The sequence below is a fragment of the Propithecus coquereli genome, unplaced genomic scaffold (genome assembly GCF_000956105.1).
Source record: "Propithecus coquereli isolate 6110/MARCELLA unplaced genomic scaffold, Pcoq_1.0 Scaffold126, whole genome shotgun sequence".
In the NCBI taxonomy this organism is placed as follows: Eukaryota; Metazoa; Chordata; class Mammalia; order Primates; family Indriidae; genus Propithecus; species Propithecus coquereli.
The window spans coordinates 1222584-1245533 of record NW_012136747.1 but is presented as its reverse complement, the minus strand read 5'-3'; the positions used below and the strand labels follow the sequence as shown (position 1 = coordinate 1245533).

General features: G+C 46.8%; 1 protein-coding gene across 1 annotated transcript in view; it reads right to left on the bottom strand.

Annotated features, from left to right (window-relative positions):
* TCF20 (transcription factor 20 (AR1)) overlaps positions 1 to 22950 on the bottom strand; it is a 102822-nt gene continuing 79872 nt past the window's right edge. Inside the window, exons 3-5 of the mRNA XM_012638168.1 lie at positions 17192 to 17285; positions 7695 to 7744; positions 1 to 221 (exon numbers count right to left, since the gene is read on the bottom strand). Coding sequence (XP_012493622.1) covers positions 204 to 221; positions 7695 to 7744; positions 17192 to 17285 — 162 coding nt within the window. The 3' untranslated portion in view covers positions 1 to 203. The remainder of the gene's footprint in view (positions 222 to 7694; positions 7745 to 17191; positions 17286 to 22950) is intronic.

Sequence of the window (22950 nt, the reverse complement as noted above, 5' to 3'; positions counted from 1 at the left end):
CCCCCCACATTGTCACTATGGAGATTGTGTCCATGGAAACAGCCATTCTGACGTCTTGGGTCTTTCTTTCCTGTGGTGTCACTGGTTTGAATGTGATGTGAGAGCTTAGGAAGGAAGTGCTGGCATGGGCGGGCACGTGGGGCGGGGCAGGGTGGGGCTGCGGGTAGGACCGTTTCCAACATGAGTGTCCACCACCTTCTTTCTCATCTCCACAGTCTCACCTGGAAGACAAGGAACAGACACTGAGGGCCAGGAACATCCACGTGGTCTGCTGCCAACAGCTCATTCCGTCGTGCCCCTGGGACAGGGCTTTCAGCAGGGACCTGGAGCTCAGACCCCTGTGTAGATGAGCTGTTGATGAGGGACACATCCAAGACCAGTGTTGGTGCCACCACATGGCTTTGGACCTAGAACGTGGTTAAAGGCAACAGTTACCTGACTTAGGGTGCTGGGGCTGAACTCTGAGGGCTCCTCAGGGCGTGTCTGCCTTCCCAGTACACGGAAGGAATCGAGACCAGGAGAGGATTCCCTGACCTCAAGGGGGGCAGCTCAAGGAGCTTCACCAGAGCATGGTGAGCAGTGCTCGGGACCCCTGTGGTTGTGGTTCAGCATTTGGTGGCAGGGCATGGTCCTTAGAGGTGGCTGAGAGCATCCAGCCAACGTGTGGAAGGACGTTCTCAAAGTCCAGCTGCTTAGGGCAATTGTGCATCTGCCTCCAGTTGATACAGCCAGTTCTTTTACACTTAGCAAAGAACACTCTTTCCATGGCCTGGGACAGGGGAGAACAGGTCTCAGCTCATTTCCGAGGCTGGCATGGAGCTGGAGGATGTTAATCCTCCTGGCTCCTGAGGAGCCCGAGGCCCTCCTACCCTGGCTGCCAGGCTTCTCTTGTCTTCCAGCTCAGGTCAGAAAGGTGACTCCACCCATGTAAGGGAGACGGGTTGTTCCAAGGGCCTCTATGGAATGCTCCACGGGCTACCCCATGTTCAAAGGTGTCAGACACAGTAGTTTCCCAGGAATTCAGTCCAGAAAAATTATATTAGGAGCCAGGAGCGGCGGCAGCCTGGCTCCTCACTTGCTTCTGTCAATCACAGTGCTTGTGAGACTGTCATTGGGGCTCACCTTGCTGCTTCCTCAAAGCCCTCTTTGGTGCCCTCTACCGATAAATAAGCCCCAGGAAGCCAGGCACCACCAACCTGTCTGCTTCCATAAAGCTCACTCACATGCAGACCAGTTAAGGTGGCTGGGCCTGCGGGAGCGAAGAATGTGCTATTATCAAGCGCACACGCACACACACCCTCACTCAGGGAGGTTCCTGACTGCTTGGCAGAGAACACCAATGAGCAGGAAGACACTCCACAGAAACAGCACACTGTCATCACATGCATGTAAAGACAGATCCCATGGCTGAGCCATCCTGACATATTCCCAGTATGTCCATGGCCTCCCTAGTCCTGAAGGTGGCTGTGGGCCCCAGATGTCACCCATCCCTCACAATCCATGTGTCCTCCTCCTTGGTGGCACAGGGATTCTCCACTGCTCACTCTGGTTTTCCTGAGGCTAAGGCTGCCAGGAAAGCAAAGAGAGACAGTATTAAACATCAGTCCTTGTGTCGTCTCTGATGCCAACCCCAGGAACCAAGGGCCCTTTGTAAATGCGATGACCAGGGCTCAGTTAATGCGCACCTCAACAAATGACCAGAATGGCATCATCTTGCTGGGGACTTGGGATGTCTGTGTGAACCAAGGCTAGATGCCCACGTGCGCCCTGCCAGGCTCTGTTCGTGGAGGGAAGGACAGAACAGGGTTTGCTCTCCCTGCCAGCAAGTGGCAGTGTTGGGCCTGCGCCCCAGTCTCGCTAATTACTCAGAACAGCAGGCCCTGCACCAGCCCCCCATGTCAGAATGAAGCATGCCTCAGCACTTAGGGACGGGCCTGGCCAGTCAGTTCTGTGCTGCTGACCGTGCATCCCTCCCCTGGGGGCGCCACATGGCTCAGGCAGTGGCAGTCCTTCAGCACCCCAGCCTGGGCTCTGCCCTCCAGCCTTGCCAACATGGGCTTTCCCCAGGGTCCAATGACTTGATGACTAGACTGGCCCAAACACATGGTATCCTGAATGTGATGGGACCCCAACTTCTCAAGAGTGACTTTTTAAAAACTGTTCCTTCAGTAGGAAGAATAGGAAGGAAGGAAAATTCTCTCAGCAATTACTACGTGCCAGGCACTGTGTTAGAAGCTTTACAGGTGGTATTTCATAATAGCACTGAGACCCTGACCCCTGTGTCCAAGATGAAAAGCTGAAGCCTGGAGAGGTGATGCATGTGGCCCAAAGCCACATGGCTGGTTAGAGGTGGGACTGGGGCTCATAAATGGCAAAGCTCTCCTGGCTGGGCTGCAGGGACCGTGCATCCCGCTGCATGGGACGTGGCTCAGAAGAGAGGGCTATGCTCCAGGCAGGGAGCCCAGGAGCAGCCGCAGTGGAGCACATGAATTGCCACTCCTGTGCTGAAGGCGGGTAACTCCCTTTAAACAAAGGCATCTTCATGCTCAGCTGCCCGTGTACACTGAGTGTTTCATCCCCATGCTCCCTAGCTCACTCCCTGTTTTTGGCTGTACCCCTCTATACCCGTGGTGTGACCCTGGGACACTGTCCTTGTGTCCTTCCACATCAGACTCCAAGCCTGCCTTTTCCAACTGCGGCAAGAATCCATCATCTCAACACCACCTGACCTGGCCAGGATTTGCCCAGAGTCTGTTTTCTCATCTCTAAAATACATGTAATTCCCACCCAGAGAGGGAGGGTGTGGAGGGATATCTGATTCTCAATCTGTACTGACTTAGGGCATTTGCAATCAAGGTCCAAGAGTCCTTTCTTAGACTCTTGCGTCCATCCCTTAACACAGACTCACTCAGCACCACTCTGAGTCCTGCTCTGGGCCACGCCAGCATGGTGCAGAGACAGATGCGGTGCCTGCCCTCAAGGGGCCCACAGCTTGGCGGAGAGACAGGCAGTCATCAAGTGAACAAGCTGAACTTGTGGGGATGCCAGGAAGCGGCTGCAGAGTGGGGAGAGCAGGACAATTTCAACAGTGATTAAGAAAGGGAAAGCTTCTCTGGGAAAGTGACACTCAAGCTGAGACCTGGAAGATGAAATGGAGTCTGTCATATGGAGATGGGCAGGCAAAATGCTTCTGGCACAGGGAGCTTAGTGTGCAAAAGCCAGAGGGAAGAAGCCCAGCCCCTGAGGAGCTAAAGGAGACCGGGAGCCTGGAGACCCTTGCCTGAGACTTCCACAGGCTTTTGGGCCAAGGTTAGGAGTCTGGACTTCATTCTAAATGCGACAAGAACCTGAGGTAGAGAGGAGACAGGACAGCAGGGAGGCTTGGTGGAGACTACGCTTGCTGCTGAGAGGCAGGGCTTTGGGCAGCAGCATGGTGTGGAAGCAAGGCACCCTGCAGAAGCTTCACGTGCCTGGGCTGGGGCTGGTGGGGGAGGGAAGGGGACAGACTTGATTCTCCTTTGGATATGTAATCCTGGGGCTTCCCCTGGCCCAGCCTTGGGGAAAAGGGACTCTAGAAGTGACACTTGTTCTTACATGGATTGGCTATGTGACGTCCAGCTCCAGGGGCAGGGAGGCTACCCCCGCCCTTTCCCTGTCTTGCTCAGCTTCCTTCCATGGCTGTTTTGGGCAAGGTGAGTGGGCCAGTGCCATCTCCGTGCACCCAAGACAGAGCGTCAGCCTGCATGAAGGTTACTGCTTCCTGTTCCTGGATCACACGGCCTGGCAGGGGACGTTGGAGCCTCCTGTTTACTATGTGACAGGGGGAGCTGGGTACAGGGTCCTGTTGTCAAAGCCCTGCCCACCAGCCACACAGAAGCCAGCAAGACAACAATAATCTCAGCACAAGCAAAGAGTGGCACCCACAGGTCTGCCACACTCGTCCCTCAGCAATGGGTAGGAGGCAGAAGGTCCAAGGACCTTTCCTCTCTGGCATTCCTGGCCTGGTGAGGGACAAGCGCCAGGTACTCCACACACATGAGGCGTAGGGGCAGCATCTCTTAACCCTCAGCCTTGCGTATTTTCTGCTAGATGGGGCAGCTGCAGGGTCCAATCTGCAGCCTTGACCCCTCCAGCTCCTGCTAGTAGCAAGGCATAGGCAGGCATGGCAGACCCGCAGGCTGTGAGCCAGCGTGCCCAGCGTGTCTCTGTGCTGGCACGTTAGACACATTTTCTAACAGAATGCTCGCAAGGTTGGCATTGTTATTCTTCTTTTTAGAAAAGAAACTGAAGCACAGAGACATTAAGTGGCCTGACCTTGGTCACATGGCACTTTCCATACCACTGTGCCTGAGAAGGTGGGGCACCAGGAGGCAGACACACACGCACGTCCACTATCCCCTCCCTGCCTTGTCGGGGCACCCAATAATGGTGACTCTCTGTCCCCAGCATGGACACCAAGACAAACACTCCTTTAGGGCAGGGGTGTGTTTCTGTCCCCAATCACGGGGGCTCTTGCACAATCCTATGGCGCACCCTGGGCCTGAAGGGCGGTGACTATCCTCAATGCAACTGTACTGAACTGAGAAACCAGGAAAGGCCCCTGTCTGGTGGGAACAACACATGAATAAAACAATTTCAGATGGACAAGGCTAGACACAGCATGCCCGTCCTTTCCCGCCCAGAGGGGAGTGGTCCAACGTCAATGGACTTGAGACTACCTCCACGATGGGTCTGGCCACTTAGTCACTCTGTGCTTCAACCTGGGGAGAAGCGGATGCTGAGCTCATTGTTCTGCTCAAGAGCCGAGGGCCCCGACAGGTGGGAGGGCCCAAGAACAAGCAGAGAGGAACAAGACCATGAACAGAATCCCTAAGAGATTTGCCCACCAGGTCCAGGGTCCAAACTTTCCCTTTTTCTCAAACACAAGCTGGAATTCCAGGACAAAACCCAAAAGCACTGAGCCACCATGGTTCTTTCCACACCAAGTCTTTCAGTCCACTTCCAGGAACACCCATTGGTGCCTACAGAACTTGACTCTCCAATATCTGGGCCAGGCACGGAGGCATCGCTGTGAGATAGCAGAGCCTGCCCAGGCACAGCAACACATGCAAGCCAGGGACCTGAAGAAGGGCCAACAGAGACGGTGCTTTGAAGGTCCACAGGGCTCCATTTGCTCGTTTGGTTCCTGTGACCCAAGAACACACAGGATGGCACCTAGCCACCTGTTCAGCTTTGTTCTGACCCAACCGTTGCTAAACCTGCTCCCTGGAAGAGGAAAAGAGCAAAACAGCACTGCAGGGCACTTCCTAGCACCCCAGCAAGACAGCACTCAGAATCCCAGACATGGTGGGGAGCACAGGGCCTTCCCCAGAAGTCAGCACTGGGACCCACCTAAGAAACAAGTGTCTTTCTCAGAGCAGGAAAACTGCCACATTCTGAGATGAATTAAATTTTTTCCTGAAATTACTGTTAGGTATTCCAGAGAGAGGAGAAAACCTCCCGGTTGAAACCAGGGGGAAGGCATAGTACACAGAGGGCAGTTGAGTATGGTGCTGCCCGAGGGACAGGTCTGGTGCAGCCAGAGCTGTGTAGGTCAGACGTAGGTCAGATGCTGCAGGAGTACCTTCCGCTGAGAGAAATGATCCCTCAAGGGACATCTCTGAGACAGCTAGCCTCCCCACCTCATCCTGTAGTGCTACAAGCTACATTTCGGTTTTTCTTCTCTTCTCTTCACAACCTATTTCCCCTCACACCTCAGAGACTCCTTGGCAGGCAGGGAGGGCAGAGGAGCAGGCGCACAGCAGTGGAGACCTTGGCCTCTAGAGACCCAAGTCCTGTAACCCTATTTTCAGAGACACCCGCTGGACAGCCCGAACCGTGATCCACACACTCACAAAAGCACAGCTCAATCTCTTGAGATTTTTTTCAAGAGTAAAATTAAATCAGATGCTAAAGTCTACTAAATCTTTGAGAGGATTTTCCTTTCCTTTGTACTTCTGTGAAAAGGAATCCTTCATATAGTACTATGAAAAACGGTACTTCAAATATCAAAACCTGGAGAATTTTGTGTTTTTCGAAGGAAATCATACTATAAGCTTCACAGAAATATAGTGAATTAAAAAGAAGAGACCTCTGGCAAGAATCCTCTCTGAGACAGGGAAGAGCAGGGACTGCTGGCAGAAGCACCCTGCCCTAGAGGGTCCATCCTAGGAGCCAGTGACATCTGCCTTCAGGAGCACCACTCATGAGGCCCCCCTCGCCAGTTCTGTCCTGAACCCGTCAGCACCGGGAAGTTTTGAAGACCCCATTACCTTCCCACTAACATTCTGGGAGCTAAGTCACAAACGGGAAAACACTTTATCCACCTGGTGCTGGTAATCCATGTGACTAGACACTGGTGGTGCAGCCTGGGGTGAGCAGGACGGCAGAGGCACCAACACCTGCTGGGAGCAGGCAGGTGACGGTGGGAGCCGGGTGGCCCTGACTCACCTGTGCTTGCTGTCCTCTCCATTCCCACGAGCACACGCCCCCCTCACCCCCGCTCCGACTGCTCTGTGCTGAGGCTGCCTTTCGCGGTCTTGTTCTGCAAGGGGGGGAGAGGGCATGGAAGGGGAGGCTGCCGGCAAAGCCAAGAGGAGACAAGACAGGAGCGACAAAGGAGAGCATGGAACCAGGGAGGGCAGAGGGGACAGGAGCAGCACATGGAAAAGGAAAGAAAAGGCAGAGTCAGTACTGACTGATAAACCGACATTCAGACAAGGCTCTCTGAGGCAAAATGTGGCCATTAAAACAGGGGAGCTCTAGAAGTAACAGTTAAATTCAGTGAAAATGAAGAGAATACTCTAACATCCTATGATCCACTTCTGAAAATAACTTTTTAAGAGAAGTATAAGTGTCTTTCAGGAGCGTTTTGAGAGCAGACCTCTCTCAACCTCTGTGTAGTCCTTTCTGGTCCTACTTGGAGACTAAAGACTATGAGCGGCCAGTGACCACCAGGTGTCAGTGTGACCTCAGTCAGAGAGTGTGGCCACGGCAGGAAACAGGTGGCAGCTGTCTCCATTCTGGTCCTTTCTTGGGGGCCCTTCTCTGGATCTTCTCCTCTCCCACATGTGGTATCTCAAATAGGCTGTTCACCCCTCATCTTCTGCCCTCTCCTAAGAGAGGCAACCATGAGATCACCTCTTAAAGAAACTGGGAAGCGGTGCTGATGCAGCCCATCCCCTGCGCACCAGCAGGTCACTTGTGCTGAATCACAATCTGGAAGAAAACGTGAGTTTCCCCAAAGCCCTGGAATCAACTCTATTTCTTTCGGTCTAAGAAAATGTCTTTGCTTATATATCAAGGCCTAGAACCAATCTTACCAAATGTGAACATTGCAACTGGGGCTCTTTCAAACCACAGTGGAAATCAGTAGTTTTATCAAGTTTGATCTCATTTATCTTAGAACACACAACCCTCACCCCAAAAACTCATTTCTTCCAGCCCCCTCATACGACTCAGGGTACTGACCCTTTGCCACAGGTTTTCCTTCAGTACCATGCCTTTCCACTCTCCCAGGACCAGGAGAGGGCTGGCACCCAAGGCACAAGAGGGGACAGGTGTGGGTGAGGTCTTCCAATGCCTGCTTTTTAGGTCTTTCAGCCACCCTTGACCCCAGCTCTGCTGAGAACATAGGCTCTTGGTGCCCAACTCACCTTGTGCTTGGGGCACCTCACCGAGAAGTTTTCTTCATGTAGCAAACAATCTGCAAGATAGAATGGCACAGTCAGATGGAGACTTCTCGACCTGACATAGCTGGACATGGGTGTGGCCATGCTGGCTGGAATTGACAAGGTCAGACAGGGAGGTAAGAGGTGCCCATATTGTCATTTCTAATAGGAAAACATTAGACACACCCCAAATAAACTATGACACCTTAACACAATGGAATATCACCCACTTGTATAAATATACTAAATCTATTAAAATGTTTTTTATATATATATATATATATATATATATATATACACGTAAAAGACTGAAATGTAATTTACCAAAATATAATAGTAGTTCTCTTTGGGTAGTAAGATTACAAGCGATTTTAATTTAAAAAATTTTTTTTCTATATTTCCAGAATATATTATTTTAAAAATCAGAGACAATCTCTAATAAATGTTATTTTTTAAATCCTTGATTATAGGCTAACTCCATCCGCCAGGCTGAAGCCAAAGCCTCACTGTAAAAACATTTTAAAATCTGGAGGCACTTATCCTCTGTACAGAGACAGCCCAGGTGTCTGAGACAGAAAAGAGCCCAAGCCTGAGAGCCGCACTGTCACCTTTGTCCTGCAACTCATGCAGACACAGAAGCCACGGATACAAATCACATAATCCGCACTAAATGCTTTGGAGGAAAGTACAATCCCCTGAGGGTGCTTTTACTCCCTGGAGGAAAAATGATTCATTCCAACTTTTAACATGGTGATAGCATCCTTGATGACATCAAGGACGCATGTGCCTCCAGGTGAGTCGAGCTCTATGGTGCAAGGGTAGTGCATGGATTGGGGCAAGGAAATCTAATTAATGAGTTCACTCTGCACACCACAGCTCCTGGGGAATGAAAGCCAGGTCACTGGTGCAAGACGTGGTGGCAGAATGTTAATAAATATTGATCACACATCCTCAGAGCTCCCAGGCACCATGGCAGGAGGCAGCCATGGTACTTATCCTTGTTAAATTTAAACTGAGACCCAGATTAGCAGCCTGTGTACCCACAGATTTCAAATGCAATGGTAATAAGCAAGGAAACAAACAAAAACTCTTCAGGTCCCAGTGTCCTAAAAAATAAAAAAAAAGTCCTATTTGGCCAACCCTGGAATATTGCTACCTGTCTTTGGCTGGAGTCCTCGAGTATCTAAGAAAGTGAGCGGCAGCCTTCTCTGCTTCCAGGGCCCAAGGGCTCAGCAAGTCATCGCTAACCTCCGGCCCTCCCCCCGCCCCCGGACCCCAGCAGCAGCTAGTGGCAGTAAATGAAACACGTTAATTTAAAACATATAAGTGCACAGGTGACCAAGACTCCTGCTGCTCCAATCATAGAGTCTATGAGAGGCAGAAAACAGATGACTAGAACTCAAGGGAAGCACATACTCCTTCCCTGGGCCCTGCCAGCACTGTCTGGGCCAAAGAGAAACAATAGTGCACGTGTGGGGCTCGGCTATGCTTATGCCACACGGTTTATACATAGGAGAACAAGGACCATGTGAGTGGCCAAGGGTGCCACTGGAAAGGCACAGATGGCTCAGTTCCCCTCATAGCCATGGAACAGTGACCAGCTGTGACAGACCATTAGTAAAATACATCTAAAGTTAGGAAACGTATTCCCTCTGAGTTAAAAGCAGAAAAGATGTAAAACAATTTGAGTATTAACTTAAGGCAACTTGGAACTAGTGCCAGGTACTTCTGGAAATGGAAGTCTCCTAAAGGAATCTGCCAGAGACAGCGTCCACCTTTGGCAGGGCCTCCTGTGCAGGAACACTGTGCAGACAAATGCTCTTGTCTATTGTTGGATATATCCACAGCCCGTCAAGAACTGCAATTCACAATCCTGGCAGGGGTCAGAACCACAGCCAGAGCGCTCAGAAACCTAGAAGGGCACAGGGGAGCCTCTTCTCCAACCAGTCCCAGCTAGGGAGAATGAAGAGCAAGAAGTGAGGACTCTGAGCAGGCACCTGGCCCCCACCGACAGGGCCAGCCACAGTCTCTCAGTTTGTTTTCTTTAAGGCCTAGGCACTGCCCTACGCCATCTGGAGGGCCCAGTCAGCACTTCTGCATGGTGAGGTCAAAGTAGACAGCTCACTGTATCATCAAGCAAGCTCTGAAAGACAAGGTGGCCTAGTCAACAAGAGGCCTTCCAGACACACACGTCAACACCCCAGAAGAGAAGGCTACTTCCAAAGGCAGGCGGACTTGCTGAGCTCCTCACAAGCTCTGTAGCACTTCGGATATATGGGGGTATATGGATTTATAGCATCCATGTACCCTCAGCCTGAGGATAGCGAGCTTGAGGAGGGTGCAGGAGAAACAAGAAGAGAAGGGCCTAGTGTCTTCTGGATTTGCTGGGCACCAGACACTGTCTCCAGGTCATCTATGATCTGGCTCAGCGCTGCCATTCCTAATATTGGCACAAGGTGGGCCTGCGACACAGGAGCCTGCCAGCCCCACCCTGCCTTGCTGAGGGGCAGGCTCAGGCTCCTGGGGCATAGGGAGGGCAATAGCGGGGCTCCTGGCACCGAGACTGGTTTCTGTGACGCAGACAGCTGCCCTCTGGGGAGGAGCCAGACCAACAGCATTTCATAATGACCCATCCAGGGCTCTGACCCCATCATGGCAAGATCAAAGCCTGCGGGAGAGAGAGCTGCTCTAAAATGCTGCTGTGCAAGGGCAGCTGCACAGAGTGAAATTCTCAGCTGTGTTTCTTCATGACAGTAAAAGAAAAATCCCCTCTAGGCAAGATTCTTTATGTACAGTGGAATTATTAATGAGCTACGAAGGCCCTTTTCTCCTTCTGCTTTAATTGTTGTGGCTCATTGTATTAAACACATTCTCTCTCTTTTTTTTAGCCAGAGCTCATGTTCTTTTTACTGTGTCCCCCACCTGAAGCCAAACCCTATGCCTGTGACACAGCAAGCAGCATAAACAGCTACCGTGACGTCAGAAATGCAGGTAACATCAGGTGGGGGAAGCTGTAGGAGCTACATAACCTCGTGAAACAGAGATTCTGTTTCCATGGAGACATCCCAGTAATAAAACTTTTCCCTGAGACATCAACAGCTCTTTAAAGATCTGGGCGGTTGACGACAAGACAGAGACGAAAATGTTAAACTGCTCCTTACTCCACAGAGAGATTAGGGACTCTTGAAACCAAGGACTTATTTTTGTTATGAACAGAAAGAAAAGTCAATCAATGAAAACCTTTCCTGGATATAAAGATACATCATATACAGGGCAGAATTCCTGAGAAGACGGTGTGGAATAAATACAGGCATCCATCCCTACAGAGGAGTACAGGCCTCTGGGTCATTGTGACTTGGGTCATCAAAAAGACCGCAGTGCCCAAGACATGGCCATCTTGTGAAACTGCTTCTTTGGTCCCAGTTCTCCACACAGAAGGACAGAGTGTGCAGCAGCAAGGGCGGTGAAGCCAGAGGGCCGAAAGCCCCACCTTCACCACTCCTGACCTGAGGCCTCCCTTTCACTAGACACTTGACCACCAACTTCTGTTAAATAGAGATGTTACCAGCTTAACTGGGCAGGCTACCAAGACAGGCTCAAAAAGAGAAAGTGACAGGTATCATTTAGTTACAAACCCTTAGCTAATAAAGAAGGCCCTGCTTTCCTGCTGGTGGGGCGGTCTGGGCAAGCTTCCGTCAGAGGAGAGGATGTCCTAGCGTCCCATGGCCCTTTCCAAAGAATCCCAACCACACTGCCTGAACCTGATTGATCAAGGTGGCTCTACACCTGTGCTGTTCAGCCACTAGCTACACATGGCCAAAGTTTAAATTTTAAAAAAATTTCATTCCTCAGTCCCAGTAGACAAATTTCACATGCTCAATGTTCACATCCGTCTTGTTGTTACCATACTGGAGAGTGCAGACCTAGAGCATGTCTACCATTGCAGAAAGTTCCTTTGAGAAGCTGTACCAGGCAGCAGGCTGTGAGTGGGAGCAGACAGCAGCCTCCAAGGTAGGCCCTTGCTGCTGTAAGCCTGTCACTGACAAGGCTGGTCCCCCAGTGAGCACATGGAGTATGCCTGGGTGGGATGGGGTGCCTGCCTGCCTACTCACCCTTACGTTTCTTAGCAGAACCTCAGTGGGGAAGACCACTTCTTCCCCAACTGGGAGAGCCAATACCCAGTATTTCCCACATAAAACTAACAAACCATCGAAAACTTAACACTTAAAAATCCTCATTTAGAGCTCGGCCTGTAGTTCCAGCTCCTTGGGAGGCTGAGGCGGGAGGATGGCTTGAGCCCAGGAATTCAAGTTCAGCCTAGGCAACATAGTGAGATCCTGTCTCTTTAAAAAAACAAAAACAAACAAAACCCCCCAAAACCCCCTCATTTAAAACCACAAAGCTTCAACTAGAAAAAAGAAAACAAAACATTCAGATGTAACTAGGGGCAGTATAATGAAAACGAGAACAGGCAACCAGTTGGCTCTTGAGAAAAAAGGATTTAACAGTTGTACTATACAATATGCCAGATGAGGACCCTGGGTGAATTACAGATTAGACTCAACATGGCAACATTCAGAGGAAGGAAGAAAATGGAAGGGATAGACTAAAACCCAAATTCTCTGAACTGACATTTCAAGGCTCTCTACGTCTCACTCCCTGCTCATCCCTCTGGTCAAACAGTGCCCTGGCCACCAAGCTGCTCTCCAGCGCGCGTGCACACACGCACTTTTCTAAGAATCCAACTTTGGCATGAGCATTATTCTCTGTACCTCTCTTGTTCTTTTTAGCTGTTCTTTCCATAGAAACTTGGAGAGAAAAGAAGAGGGAAGGGGGAAGGAAAGGCAAAGAGAAGGCGGGGAAAGGAATGGGGTCATGCTTATGCAAAAGTCAGGGAGCTGAAGCAACTTCTGCACTGGAAGGAAGGGCGGGCAGGGTGAACCTGAGACCCACTCTGTGCCCGTGGGAGTGCCTGTTCCCCTAATCTGGTCAGCCATGCCCTCCCCTCTTCCCAGCCAAATCCAAATCAAAGCCCACCTCATAGAGACAGCAAGGCTGCATCTGTGGACAGCTCTGTTCTTTCCTCAGAACCTGGGCAGCACGCAGATAACAAGCATCATGCTACTTGCTGCATTCTCATTTCTCCATTCTCCTTTCCCTCCAGCCTGACTGCAGGCATTATGAGGGCTGGCTGGGTGAAGGTCTTAGACACATCTAATGCTCAAAAAAGTCACTGTTGGATATTATGTTAAGTGAAATAAGCCAGGAAAGGAAAGTTAAAGACTGAATGTCCTCATATATGGAAGATAAAAAAAAAAAAAAAAGCTGATCTCATAGAAGTACAAAGTAAAACAGAGGACACTAGCAGCTGGGAAAGGGTATGGGAAGGGAGGGATTTTTTTTTTTTTTTTTTTTTTGAGACAGAGTCTTACTCTGTTGCCTGGGCTAGAGTGCAGTGGTATCAGCCTAGCTCACAGCAACCTCAAACTCCTGGGCTCAAGCAATCCTACTACCTCAGCCTCCTGAGTAGCTGGGACTACAGGCATGTGCCACCATGCCCGACTAATTTTTTCTATATATTTTAGTTGTCCAGCTAATTTCTTTCTATTTTTAGTAGAGATGAGGTCTAGCTCTTGCTCAGGCTGGTCTCGAACTCCTGAGCTCAATCGATCCACCCGCCTTGGCCTCCCAGAGTGCTAGGTTTACAGGTGTGAGCCACTGTGCCTGGCCGGGATTTCTTAAAGAACACAAAATTACAGCTAGATAGGAGGACTAAGTTCTATACCACTGCAGGATAACTATAGTTAACGATAAATTATATAGTTTCAAATAGCTACAAAGAAGAAATTAAATGTTCCAGCGCAAAGTGTTTGAGATGATGGATGGCTAATTACTCTGATCTGATCACTATACATATGGGTACCAAAACATCACTATGTACACCATGAATATGCACAATTATTTGTCAATTAAAAAAACTTAAAAAAAGAATAAACCAAACAAACTGAAATTAACACTTCCCCCGCCAAAAAAAAACCTAGGGAAAATATCCAGTGAAGAGACTGAAGGTGATTTTCCCAAGCTGTTGAAGCTCTGAGTCAGAACTCAAGTCTCTTGAATCACTCACTGGATGGAACTTCTTGGACAGGTTTCCCTTCTCTCAAGTTATCACACAGCAAAACATTGCCCATACCATCTCAACAGACAAAATGCAGCACCCCTTGTAATACTGTGATTAAGAAATACACATCTAGGCCGGGCGCGGTGGCTCACGCCTGTAATCCTAGCACTCTGGGAGGCCGAGGTGGGTGGATCGCTCAAGGTCAGGAGTTCGAGACCAGCCTGAGCAAGAGCGAGACCCCGTCTCTACTAAAAACAGAAAGAAATTATCTGGACAGCTAAAAATATATATATAGAAAAAATTAGCCGGGCATGGTGGCACATGCCTGTAGTCCCAGCTACGCGGGAGGCTGAGGCAGGAGGATCGCTTGAGCCCAGGAGTTTGAGGTTGCTGTGAGCTAGGCTGATGCCACGGCACTCACTCTAGCCAGGGCAACAGACTGAGACTCTGTCTCAAAAAAAAAGAAAAAAAAAAGAAATACACATCTAGCACATTAATGGAACATGAAGAGGGGTTCTTGGGAACCCCAATTGATAGCTGGTCATTCAGAAGCACAGGTCACCACCTGGGCCTTGAGACTGGCATCTGAAATGGGAAGCAGCCTTGTGGGGCTGAGTCCTTAACCTGTGGGGTCTGCACTAACTCTGGTTACTATCAGAATTGAGTTAAACTGTGGGACACCTTATCGGTGTCTCCTGGAGAAGTGTTTAGTGTGTGGGGAAAACCCTACACATCTGGGTCACAGAAGTGTGTAGTACTGTGTTGAGTTGTGTGAAAGTAGAAAAATAGTATGGTTTTTTTCTAACTCATACACAACCCTCCATGATAAAAACACTCAACAAACTAGGACTAGAAAGGAATTCCCTCAGCTGTATCAAGAACATCTATGAAATACCCACAGCTAATATTTAATGGATCAGGAACAAGACAAGGATGTCAGCTCTGGACACTTCTATCCAATATTTTGCTGGAGGTTCTAGCCAGGGCTATCAGGCAAGAAAAAGAAAAAAAGGCATCAGATTGGAAAGGAAAAAGTAAAACTGTATATTTATAGATGACATGATCTTGTATATAAAAATATGCTATAAAACTATCAGAACCAATCAATAAGTTGCAGGATACATGACCAATACACAAAAATCAATTCTATTTCTATATACTCACGATGAACAACCCAAAAATTAAAAAAAATTCCACTTAGCACTAAATATAATAAAATACTCAGGAATAAGTTTAATAAAAAAAGGCAAAACTTATAATCTGAAAACTACAAAACACTGTTAAAAGAAATTAAAGACCTAAATGGAAAGTCATCCCATGATCATGAATTGGAAAACATAATATTATTAAGATGACAATACCGCCTAAATTTGATCTACAGACTCAACGCAATCTATGAAAATGTCAACAGCCTTTTTTCTTATTTTTTTTTTTTTTTACAGAAATGGATAAGCCGATCCTAAAATTCATATGGGTATAGAAAGAGGACCAGAATAGTCAAAACCATTTTGAAAAAAAGGAATAAAATTGGAAAACTCACACTTCCCAATTTCAAAACCTACTACAAAGCTACAGTAAACAAGACAGTGTAGTGCTGGAGAGTCCATAAATAAGTCTATACATCCATGGTCAACTGATTTTTGACAAAGGTGCCAAGATTATCAATGAGGATAGAATGGTCATTTCTATAAATGGTGCTAGGACAACTGGATATCCAGATGCAAAAGAATGAATCTGGACTCCTACTTCGCACCATATACAAAAATTAATTCAAGCTGGATCAAAGACCTAAAGGTAAGAGCTAAAATTACAAAACTCTTAGGAGAAAATATAGGTGTAAATCTTTGTGACTCTGGATTAGGGAATGATTTCTTTGATATGACACCAAAAGCATACAATAAAAGAAAAAATAGATAAACTGGACTTCATCAAAATTAAACTTTTCTATTTCAAACGATGCTATCAGGAAAGTAAAAAGACAACTCACAGAATGGAAGAAAAAATATTTGCAAGACATATATCCAGAATTACAAAGAATTCTCAACAATAAAAAGACAACTCAATATAACAATGGGCAAAGGATCTGAATAGCTATTTCTCCCAGGAAGATACACAAATGGCCAATAAACACATAAAAAGATGCTCAACATCACTAGCCATCAGGGAAACACAAATCAAAAACACAATGATATACCATTTCACATTCATTGGAATGACTATAATTAAAAAAAAAAAAAAAGACATAACAACAAGTGTCAGTGAGGATGTGGAGAAACTGGAATCCTCATACACTGTTAGTGGGAAGGTAAATTGGTGCATCCGACTTTGGAAAACAGCCTGGCAGTTCCTCAAAAGGTTAAACAGAGTTACCACATGACCAGCAATTCCACTTCTAGGTATATACTCAACTAAAAACGTATCCACACAAAGACTTGTATGTAAATGTTCTACATTACTCATAAAAGTCAAAAAGTAGAAACAACCCAAATGTCCGTCAACCAATAAATGGATAGACAAAATATGGTATATTCTTTACAAAAAGATACCATTTGGCAATAAAAACAAAGTACTGATACATGCCACAATGTGGACGGACCTTAAAAACATTACTCAAAGTGAAGGAAACTAGTCACAAAAGGCCACATATTGTATGATTCCATTTATGTGAAATGTACAGAATAGTCAAATCCATAGAGATAGAAAGCAGATTAGCGGCTGCCAGGTGGCTGGAGGGAGGGGAAGGAAGGTGACTGACTGCTAATGGGTAGAAGTTTTTTAATGAAGTGATGAAAATGTTCTAGAATTTATTGTGGTGATAGTTGCATAACTCTGTGACTATACTAAAAACCACGGAAAGTACATTTAACACATTAACTGCCATGTGAGTTGTATTAAACTCATGCTAGTTTTGAGCCTGGGGCCTCATGAAGCATGTGTAACTCACACATTTCTTCACCTTGGGAGCCACGAGAACTATTTGTCAAGTTGCATATAACTCACACACGGAAAACAATAAAAAGTAACAAATGTTTCATTAAATTAGAAAGGATCGTTTTATTTTCAAAGTTTTTATTCTATTTTCATAACAAAACATCATGGCCCCAAGGGGAAAAAAAAATTCTTTTTCTAGTGTGGCAGTCAATGTGTTAAATAGGTGAATCATATGTAAATTAGGTAAAACTTTTATTGAAATGCAGAAAGGATAATACAAACAGAACAGGGTCAAGAGACAACCACCCCCCAAAAAAAACTACAAAGAAGGTAAAAAAGGAAGAGAATCAAACTGCATGTCATAGCCTTTTGGATTCTGTATGTCTTAACCCTTTGGATGCTCTGGACAAGGTGTGGGGTCCCGTCTTACCTGCATCAATGGCACACGGGTAATGGTATCGGAAGGAGCAGCCTTTGTTGTAGCAGCCCAAGGTGGCGCCTGCCTCCTGGCAGTGGGAACATTTCTGAAAGGAAAGAAAAAGTCAGGCATGTCGGTATCCCAGATTCACCCCTCCTCCAGGTCCCCATTGGTTAGATCTCAGGAGCACGTGTTTCTGTGGTTAGAGGAACTTGTGGTAGCAGGATGGACTGGTCATTTTCTAACCACCACTCACTGACCACGCCATGGGAAGGGATCCAACAATGACGTTTTAGGCCAGGCCTCACACATATTGTCAAATCAAACAGAACATAGCAGGGTGAGAAAAGCAATCCTACAGTGCATGTGTGAACACGCCAGAGGGTGAGGCATCCAGCCCTGCCTCTGGTGTCCCCACCATCCACCTGCCCACATGCTCTGCTGGTCATTTCCTCACTGCTATTGTGAGCTGCCTGCAGATCTTCCCTGTTTACTTACGCTGTGAAAATCTGGGGTAGGAGGAAAGGGTAAGGTAGTAGAATTATATATAAATCTTTTAGAATTAAAAGTGGAATCTGGTTTCTAGTTATTATACTTGTAAGAAGACTTTATTTTTATTTTTGATCTACTTACCCCAAATGCCCAATACGAGTATATTTCCCTTTCAGAAAATATGGGCTCCTGTGTGCAAATGTTATTTTTATACCCGAATCTTATTTTAAATGCACTAGAAGACCTGCCATGAATTTCTAGCTAAGTGAGACATTTTTCTGTAATCAAGATGCTCCTCCTTATATAGTCAGGTTTTCTTAAAGTGGGGCACATCTCTGTCATCCCTGTGATGTGGTCGCTATGAGTGCGCATCCTGTCAGTACAAGAAACATGTGTCTTATCAACGACAATCATATCTGTAAAACACAACCACATGTGGCCCTACTGAGGAAGGATGCAGACTCTTCAGGTGGTAGAGGCACACCCAGATAAGACTAACCGGAAGATACAGACACTTGTTTTGGCGCCTATGAAAAATAAAAGTGCTCCCTAAGCAATTACACTCGAGCTGGCTCAAGCCCCCATAAGGCCAATGCAGATGGAAAACTACACTAACGCCAGCAACACTGAAGCCCAAGTGCTAGAAGGGCTGCAGGAACTGCGCTGGATTAACGCAGCCAATCCTCTGAACTAACCCACTGGGTAGGTCCTCCTAACATCACAGATGAGATACATGAGGCACCAGAGGGAAAGTATCTTGTTCCAGGTCAGAGCTAGATTGAGGCTCACCACCCCTGGCACCCTCCAGAGACAAATGGGGGCAGGAACAGGGCTGCAAGTCCTTCAAGAGCTTTGCCCCCCTCGCAGAACACCAAGACCCTTCTGGGTGCCGATAATCAGTAAACGTTTACCATGTGTCCTCATATCCTTGTTAAGAAAGGAGAGATCACTTTGCTTAGAGTGAACAAGGACAGTTAACAGCATTTCTGGTAGCCCTAGACTTTATCTACTTTTATTAGTGCCCCAGAGCACCTTCAGGAAAAAGACGAGTAGTTATCAATCTGAGGGAATGAAGAGTGGCCCGTCTACCCCTTTCTTGCTCCAGGAGTCACGGCCACTCTCAGCCGTCCATAGGGCGTGCATTCCCAGCTCTCTCCACCCTGAGGAGTGAGTCTCATTTAGTGGTGGCCACTTAGGAATGGGTGAGTCAAACATTTCTGGTAGGAAAGCCTTCAGGGAAAGGGGCTTCTGCAAAAGTTCAGTCCTTTTAAAAAAGGATAAGAAGTCAGCACAGTGGTGTGGGCGCCTGTAGTCCCAGCTACTTGGGAGGCTAAGGTGAGAGGATTGCTTGAGGCCAGGAGGTTGAGACTAGTCTAGGCAATATAGCAAGACCCTCATCTCTTAAAAAAGGGGGGTGGAGGGACAAGAGGGACAAACAGGCCATCTTCTCACTCAGCCTGTGAGGACTGAATGGTGGGATCTGTAGCAGCCATTGTATCACAAGGGGACAGTCCTGAAGACAAATCGACATGCTGAGGATGGCAGAGTGACAAGAAGGAGAGACCTGGACCCATCCTGACACCACCGAGCATTAAATCACCTGACCCCAGGACCACCCCACCTCTAGACTTGTTACAGGAAACTTATTAATAATAATAAAAAAACTCCAATAAAACCCATTTCAGTTTAATTTTCTAACCTGCAGTCAAATATCCTAATTGATGTAGGAAGAGATCTACTATTCAAGACACTGCTGTATAAAGGTTAGTATGTAGGCTCTGGAATGTAAATAACTGCCTGGTAAGCGACTCCACCACTTTCTAGCTATACCTTCTTGGCCCAATTCCCAACCTTTGTTTTTTCAACAAAGGGACTAATAACAGCACTCACCTCGCAGAAATGTTGTGAGGGTTAAATGCATCAATCCAGGCTTAGAACAGTAGCTGGATCAAAAGTGCCAAATAAATTTGACTAAAGATGACCACATGCCAGACTCACACTAGACATTCTGCACAAATCATCTCATGAGGAACACACGTGAGCAGACCTTGCCACCCCACTTTATAGGAGGGAGGAAAAGACATGGAGCTTGGAGCTGGACAATGTCCATTCTTCCTTCCCACCTCAACTCAGCAAGAAATCCCATCAATAATCATGGTTGTTTCTTTCCATTAAAAAGCATGACTAATTTACTATGTTGCATTCAAAGAGGAAAAACTCTGCTAGGTGTATTAGGGCCTTAAAGGAAGAACCTTAAACCTTAGTTCGGTGGTTCTCAAAGTGTGGTCCCTGGACCAGCAGCATCAGCCTCACCTGAGAACTTGTTAGCAATGGCAACTTTTGGGTCCCACCTCAATGTGTGTTGTAACAAGTCCTCCAGGCCATGCTGATGCAAAGTGAAGTTTGAAAACCACTGGTCTAATTCAACTCCCCAATTTTTTAGATGTGGGAAAGAGACTCAGAGAGATATTATATAATGACTGGCTGAGCTAGGATTCTAGTTTTCCTGAGAGCCATTTAGTGCTTTCTCCACAATACTTCCATCCCCTACAGAGCAATCTACAGATCACGGGGTGTGGTAAGCAGAATTACGGCTTCCCAAAGATGTTCATTCGAATGCCCAGAACCTGTGACCTTAAATGGCAAATAAACTCTTCAGATGAGATGAAGTTAAGGACCTTGAGATGGGAAGAGTACGCTAGATTATCCAGGTGGGCCAAATCTAATCACATGGGTCCATGAAAGCGAAGAACCTCTCCCAGAGGGAGCCAGTGTCACAGGCCTTAGGAAGATGTGATGATGAGAGCAGGGCAGCAGAGATGCGACGCTGCTGGCTTCGAAGATTGAAGAAGGCCACGAGCCAAGGAATCACATTCTTCCCCAGAGCCTCCAAAAAGGAACACAGCTCAGCCCACATTTTAATCTAGCCCAGTGAGACACCTATGTTGGACTTCTAACTTTCAAAAACTGTAAGATAAAACAGGTTTGTGGTAACGTGTTCTAATAATGATAGAAAACTAATACATGGGGATTTCCCAAGAATCTCATAATAAAAGAAGTGACTGTTCATTCTCCTTTTACATTCTTCAAGGTAACACATTTCTCCCTCATGGAAACACCTACAATTTCACTCATTTTTGTTTGGTTTTTTTTTTTTTTTGAGAAAGGATCTCACTCGTTTTGTTGCCCAGGCTGGAGTGCAGTGGTGTTATTATAGCTCACTGCAACCTCAAACTCTTGAGGCTCAAGCAATCCTCCAGCCTCAGCCTCCCAAGTAGCTGGGACTAGAAGCATGTGCCACCACACCTAGCTAATTTTAAAATTTCTTGTAGAGACAGGGTATTGCGATGTTGCCCAGGCTGGTCTTGAACTCCTGGACTCAAGCGATCTCCTGCCTCAGCCTCCCGAAGTGCTGGCATTACAGGCGTGAGCCACTGTGCCCCGTGTCACTTTTCATTAGGCAAATTTTGGCATCACAAGATCACTAAAGAAGGGACTCTGGCTCTGTCTTCAATGTCCTTTTTTTCTAGTTGAAGAAATAGAGGCTAAAGCAAAGGTACCTGCAGAGGATCCAACAGGTAGTAACAGAATTTAGAATTTCAGCCTTTTTTCTTCTAAACCTCAAATTCAACATTCTTCATAGCATACTCTGATGCCTTTTAGTCCCCTTCATTCCCTCAACTGCCCAACATTTGAAAAGTACTTCCTAAGTACCAGGTGCTGAAGATAGACTATAAAAACTTATCTCTATAATATCTTCTCTGCTCTCCTCTTCTATCACAAAAAATCAATACCCAGGCTAGTACCATTTCCAATTAGATTTTTATTCTTTACTTTTTGCCTGAAAAAACTATTTATACTAACATTCTCCCATACTGTAAATAATATAATAAAGTCACTGCATAGCTAAATGTCTTTTGTTTTTAACTACACTGTTACTACAGGTTTAGCAATATTCACTGCTAGGAGAGCTAAGTCCACACAATACTACTCCCAAGCAAAATGAGACACAGTGGGGGCTTCAAGCATGGTTTCTAAACCAAGATGTATTTTTCAAACAAGCAACAGCCCAAACTTCTGATGACAGAATGATCTTTTAATAGTGAATTTTCCATTTATTAAGGAGGGGAATAAAAGCTACTTTTTAAGAAACTCAGGCAAAAATCTTGTACTTCTTGGTACTATAAACTTGGGAAATAAATTATAAAATGATTTAGTTTTGGGGCATGTTTAAAGCGGTCAGACACCCAACCTGAACCGTTCACCAGTCCCTGTCTCAGAGGCAGGGCTTGATGACTTGAGGTGGCAAACTACAGGGGCTGAATCAACTAAGAGCCTTATCTGAGGGATGTTCCAAGGGAGAAGTCTACATGCTTCTTCATTCACAGAAACGCTCTTTCCTATGAGATTAACAGTGACCTGAATAATCACTCTGTTTAACGACCACCTCACTGCAGCCTCAGAGTGCCAAAGCATTTGGGTCAGAGTATTATTATTGCATCGATGACTACTGGTTCTGTCCAAGCCTTGTAGATCACACACTTTGCCACTACTGTGCCCTGGATGGCTTTTATCCAGCACTCCACACACTTTTGCTTGTGCTTACAGTATTTACTTATTCATGTCCATCCATCTCCCCTAAACTGTGAGATTCATTCTTGCATCCCCAAGGGCCTGGCACACTGTAAATGTGGGCTGATGGAATGAATGCAATGTCTGACAAATTTGAGAGCTTGGAGACAACTGATGAGGATACTCTTCAACATGAGTTAAAAAGCTGATGCTGGTAGATCTTGGAGAATGTGAACAAGGCATGTGTTAATTTTTGGCTAACAGCAAGACACTATTTTCCCTTTTAATTATGCTTCCTGTATCTAGGACAGAAGCTCTGCTGTCCTAGCTATGTACACCAACTATGTGGTAGCAACCAGGTCTATATACAAGGAGCTACTCTTTAAGGGACTGGGAACGTCTTTCTTTCAAGCAACTCTGCATCCTATCAATCTTCTTTTTTCTTTTTTTGAGACAGAGTCTCACTGTGTTGCCCCGGCTAGAGTGCCGTGGCGTCAGGCTAGCTCACAGCAATCTCAAACTCCTGGGCTCAAGTGATCCTACTGCCTCAGCCTCCCGAGTAGCTGGGACTACAGGCATGCGCCACCATGGCCGGCTAATTTTTTGTATATATTTTTAGTTGTCCAATTAATTTCTTTCTATTTTTAGTAGAGATGGGGTCTCGCTCTTGCTTAGGCTGGTTTCGAACTCCTGAGCTCAAACAATCC